Source organism: Muntiacus reevesi, chromosome 3 (assembly GCF_963930625.1).
Source record: "Muntiacus reevesi chromosome 3, mMunRee1.1, whole genome shotgun sequence".
Classification (NCBI taxonomy): Eukaryota; Metazoa; Chordata; class Mammalia; order Artiodactyla; family Cervidae; genus Muntiacus; species Muntiacus reevesi.
This window is the reverse complement of record NC_089251.1, coordinates 245,693,337-245,698,633: the sequence shown is the minus strand read 5'-3', so window position 1 is coordinate 245,698,633 and position 5,297 is coordinate 245,693,337. Positions and strand designations below refer to the sequence as shown.

At 58.9% G+C, this 5,297-nt stretch overlaps 1 protein-coding gene across 1 annotated transcript; it reads left to right on the top strand.

The window, feature by feature from the left end:
• Positions 1 to 453: 453 nt before the first annotated feature.
• Positions 454 to 2,740, top strand: DLX2 (distal-less homeobox 2). The gene is made up of 3 exons (XM_065927913.1): positions 454 to 844; positions 1,344 to 1,528; positions 2,056 to 2,740. Exons 1-3 carry the CDS (start codon positions 454 to 456, stop codon positions 2,464 to 2,466), a joined length of 987 nt encoding a protein of 328 aa, XP_065783985.1. The 3' UTR covers positions 2,467 to 2,740.
• The last annotated feature ends 2,557 nt before the right edge of the window (positions 2,741 to 5,297 follow it).

The following is a 5,297-nucleotide window of genomic DNA, read 5'->3' as shown; positions in this document are numbered from 1 at the left end:
CCGGTAGCCTCGGATTGGCCGTTGCTAGGTGACGTCGCCTGAGCTCACGTGATGAGTGTTAAATGCCCACCCTGCAGGAGCCCGCCCCACAGACAATCGTAAAGCCGCTCAGGGCTGCTCACCTGCTCCCACCTCCTCCCGGAGCCCAGGCCAGGCCCCGCCACCCCTGCCCCCTCCGCTGCCCGCCCCCCGCCCGAGCCCGCGCTGGGCAAGGAGCCGAGCAGCCTGAGAGGCGGAGAGAGGATGCGGCCGGCGGCAGCTGTCCCGAGCAGTGCACGGTGATCGCCTCCCCCGGAGGAGGAGTTGCCTAGACCGTTGCTACATTTCTTGTTTTCCTCCCCCCTCCCCCTCTGTAATTACATTGGCTGCTGGAGGGGACCGGGAGAGACGGAGGAGGCGCCTCGCTACCCCCCTCGGGCCCGCCACCCCTGCTCTTTGCCGTCCCGGGCCAGGATGACTGGAGTCTTTGACAGTCTGGTGGCTGATATGCACTCGACCCAGATCACGGCCTCCAGCACGTACCACCAGCACCAGCAGCCCCCGAGCGGCGGCGGCGCTGGCCCCGGCGGCAGCAACGGCAGCAGCCTCCACAAGCCTCAGGAGTCGCCCACTCTCCCGGTGTCCACAGCTACCGACAGCAGCTACTACACCAACCAGCAACACCCGGCGGGCGGCGGCGGCGGCGGCTCGCCCTACGCGCACATGGGTTCCTACCAGTACCACGCCAGCGGCCTCAACAACGTCCCGTATTCAGCCAAGAGCGGCTACGATCTGGGCTACACCGCCGCCTACACCTCTTACGCGCCCTACGGGACCAGTTCGTCCCCGGCCAACAACGAACCTGGTATGTTTAAAGTTGGCATCACGGGTGCCAAATCGGTCTAGTTACTGGGGGAGGGGGGCGGATAAAAATGTTTGGGGCGGGATCCATGTGGAGCCCTGGCCTTTCACATTGCTTGCTCCCTGCTCGCCTCGCGCCCTTTACCCTCCTAAATCTTCAATAGGCCGAGGGTCACCGGATACGTCCCTCAGGTGGTGGGACCTCAGGTGGTGGCACCAGGCGGCCTCGTCAGCTGATGTGCTTGCCTCACGGTAGCCTCATTTCCCTACTGCCTGCTGCTTTTCTCTCCAAGGTTTGCGCCGGTCTTCCTTCCCAGGAGGGGCCAGCTCCCGGGTTCGTTGGCGGCGTGGGTCCGCGCGTTGCAAACTTGCGCCAGAGCGCAGCGCAGCGTCTCCAATAACCCGCCTCCCGGCTTAGGCAAAGCTCCACTTTACTCTCCCTGCGGGCGGGCACTCGTGGGCTCCCACGGTTGCATATTTCTCACGATTCCATTTCATTGCAGAGAAGGAAGACCTCGAGCCTGAAATCCGGATAGTAAACGGGAAGCCAAAGAAAGTCCGGAAACCTCGAACCATCTACTCCAGTTTCCAGCTGGCGGCTCTTCAGCGGCGTTTCCAAAAGACTCAATACCTGGCACTTCCCGAGAGAGCTGAGCTGGCGGCATCCCTGGGCCTCACCCAGACTCAGGTGAGGGTTCACGGCCTGGGAGGCATGAGGAGGGCACTGGCCTGGGATGGCCGGGAAGCAGGCAGGTTGAGGACTATGGGTTTTTTTAAATAATTTTAAGGATTTCGAGGCCGCGCCTTGGACAGCCTAACCTTTTACGCCCGAAGCTGAAATCCCCCAGGTGATGTGATGAAAGGGAAGTGCCAGTGTGGGCAGAAATCCCGTGCCAAGTTGTCCTTCTGCGCACTGCTGATTAAGCGGGTACAACATTTGGCCCTCCTGACCCCCTCCGCGGTCACAATCAGTCTCAATGCACACACATCGGCTGTCTCGGTTTGTTGTTATTGTTGTTGTTGTTTTGAGAATACCGCTCCTAGGAACTGACAGAGCCTCCGAGGCCGCAGCACGTGATCCCGTTACCTGCCCAGGCTGACAACCCACCCCACCCCCACCCCGCGCCCCTTAGCGACGGTCTTCCTAAGTTTCCTCTCTTCCCCTATCCCAGGCCGAGTTTCCTCCACTAATGCTCAGGTCCCTTTTCCACAAAGGTCAAAATCTGGTTCCAGAACCGCCGATCCAAGTTCAAGAAGATGTGGAAAAGCGGTGAGATCCCATCGGAGCAGCACCCGGGGGCCAGCGCCTCGCCACCTTGTGCTTCGCCGCCGGCCTCGGCGCCGGCCTCCTGGGACTTTGGCGCGCCGCCGCGGATGGGGGGCGGCGGCGGCGGCCCGGGCAGCGGCGGCAGCGGGGCGGGCAGCTCCGGCTCCAGCCCGAGCAGCGCGGCCTCGGCGTTCCTGGGCAACTACCCGTGGTACCACCAGGCCTCCGGCTCCACTTCGCACCTGCAAGCCGCCGCGCCGCTGCTGCACCCGACGCAAACCCCGCAACCTCACCACCACCACCATCACCACCACGGTGGCGGCGGGGGCGCCCCGGTGAGCGCCGGGCCGATCTTCTAACCCCGGGAGACCGCGCCAGAGACTGAGTGCAGAGACCAGTTATCCTCACTGCTCGTCCCCAGAGCCAGAGGGTCCTTCCGTCCGGCCCGAGGATGCCACCCGCCGCTCGCGGAGGTGGCGGCCCGAGATGGCCTGCCCCCAGGCCCTGCCACCCTCGGGGACTGGAAGGCGTGTTCTCGCGCGCCGGGCTCCTCGCCGAGAAACCCGGCATCCGCGAGAGAAACCCTGCCACGGCGGCCTTGCCGACCCGAGCCCCGCCTCAGACTAGCTTCCCCTCCCCGCCCCGCCCGGCGAGGCAGCCCGGCGCCGTTTTCGCCGCGGGCCGCGAGCTGAGTCCCGGAGAGGGACGCCTCCCCCGCCCGAGAGGCTGCCCCGGCCCTCTGAGGCTCCTTTCTCCTCGCCCGCCCCCAGGCTCAGCTCCTGTCCTCTGGGGTTATTGACCTCCCGGGTCCTGCCTGCCTGCCCAACCCCCCCCCCCCAAGCCCCCTTGACCCCGACGGCCCGCCGCTTTTTTTCTGCCCGGCTGTTGCCAGCACTTAGATCCGAGTCCCTCCCCCGACTTAGCTCTCCTCCCAGGAACGCTCCCCTCCCTTCCTTAGCTCTCTCCTCATCCTTCACCAGTGGAGTTTTTTTATTTTTATTTTTTTAAAAGTTTAGGTGCCTTTGCGGATGACCTCATTTTGATGTTGGGGAAAAACGATTTTTTAATATGTGGACACTGCAAAAAAAAATGTGTTTAAATTATCTTTTTTAAAACCTATTCAGGATTATTAGCCTGGACTTGGACATAGCGTTTGTAAATAAACGTGTCTGTGCAGATTTTCCCACTGATTTATTCGTATAAACATACTCACCTTTTCAGACATTTTTTTTGTAAACCCCCACTTGTGAAAACTGCGGTTTAGCAGTGACCTCAGCACCCCTCCGTTTTCTTTTTCCCTTGAAAGATTTTCTCAGTTTAAGCTACTGATTTGGATTTATCTTTTCCTAAAGTCTTTGTCCTTGAAATGAAAGGTATTTTGGGGTTATTTATTATGAAAACAACATGCTCTTAATGTTGATTTTACAATATGAAGAGATTATTTAAATAAATTATTGTTTTCATTGGATGTGTGCACTTTTTCCTTGGTGTCACAACCTGGAAGCTCGAGCTGCCGCCGGGGGGGAATTGGGTGGGTCAAGAGTGACACTGGCATTTACATCCATCCGAGGCTGCGAGCTGCGGTGAGGGGCGGCGGGGCGAGGACAGGCGCGCTCAGCGCAGGGCCGCCGCGAGGGTTCCCGCTCTGCCCGCATGCGAGTCCCGGCTCGAGGTTCGCCAGCTCTCGGCGCGGTGAGTCACTCAGCGCCGCCCGGCCCCTCCGGCGCCGGCGCCAGCGCCACAGCCCCGCGTCTGGGCGGTCTCAGCCGCCCCCGCGCCCGCGGTGCTGGCCGGGCGCTACACTCAGGCCGCCGCCGCGGGGAACCTGCCGAAGCCGGGTCAGACCCCTACTTCGGACCCTCCCGTCCGTTTGCTCTGCAGCTCTTCTGGGGCTGACCGACTGCAGAACTGAGTGAGTCACCCAGGCTCTCAGGAGACCGGGAATGCGGGGCCACCACGGGCACCCAGGGCTGCGCTAGCACACACGCAGTCACACACTGTATCTCTCACAAGCACATCCATACTATCACATACGAATCACGCCGACACAAATTCATGCACGTTCCCACGGAGACCGATGCAAAGTGCTGTGGAATCGGCACCATCCACAGATGCTCCACCTCACAATCTCGGACAGGTAAGGTCCAAACGTGATTCAGCTCTGCTTTCCACCTTGGGTCCCACACAGCTACTGTCCAGCTTTGGAAGTGACCCTAATTCCTGGTATTCCCTTCAATGGCCAGGGGTAGGTGTGTAATGCAGACCTAAAAGTCTGCAGAACTACAAGTTTGTTTTGTTTTTCCTTGAAAGTACTAAGGCCTACACTTGGAAACTTCTTGACTTCAATCACTGGGTGACTTTAGGCTACCCACTTAAACTTCCGTGCTTTTTGCAGATCTATAAGATGAAACAGATAATAGCTATGTCAGAGTTGTGAGCATTTAACCAGGCAATGATGTAACACAGTGTGTGGCACATGGTCAACGCTCAATAAAATTTTGCTTAGCAGTATAGTAGTATATGGGCTTCCCAGGTGGCGCCAGTGGTAAAGAATCCACCTGCCAATGCGGGAGTCGTAAGAGAGGTGAGTTCAATCTCTGGGTCGGGAAGATCCCCTGGAGGAGGGCATGGCAACCCACTCCCGTATTCTTGCCTGGAGAATCCCATGGAGAGAGGAGCCTGGCGGGCTGCAGTCCATAGGGTTGCAGAGAGTCAGACACGACTGAAACGACTCAGCAAGCACAGCATAGTTTTACCCCAATGCCTCCAAACAGTGAGGTTTTACTTTTGCCTGCAATTATGAGGACCAGAGTTTTACCCAGAGTCCTTTCCAACTTCACCTTGTGTGGGAGAACTGCATTCTAGGGCTGCGAGAGCGCTGGCCCCTTCCTATATGAGAACCTGAACCTCAGCCATCCCCTCTGAAGCGGTCAGTGTTTACTGGAGAAGAGGCTGGGGGAAAGTCAGACAGCCCTCCTCGCCAGGTTCATCTCTGTTAGGCCATCCTTGTTGTGTGTCCCCAACTAATCTCTGCCAAAAAACAAACGTGGGACAAGGGTGACCTTCTAGGCATCCTTGAGAAGAATCTTGACTTTTCTGACCAGATTGATTTGAGGCCTGTATCGAATCTGATTTACAACAGAGCATGGTCCACGGAGCTGGGGCTCTGGGGAAGGCGGGGAGGCTACTC

Excerpts from the sequence above, each read along its gene's own strand:
- DLX2 (XM_065927913.1), top strand. The coding sequence starts at position 454 with ATGACTGGAGTCTTTGACAGTCTGGTGGCTGATATGCACTCGACCCAG. Across the intron at positions 845-1,343 it reads CCCGGCCAACAACGAACCTG|AGAAGGAAGACCTCGAGCCT; the intron begins GTATGTTTAAAG and ends ATTTCATTGCAG. Across the intron at positions 1,529-2,055 it reads TGGGCCTCACCCAGACTCAG|GTCAAAATCTGGTTCCAGAA; the intron begins GTGAGGGTTCAC and ends TTTTCCACAAAG.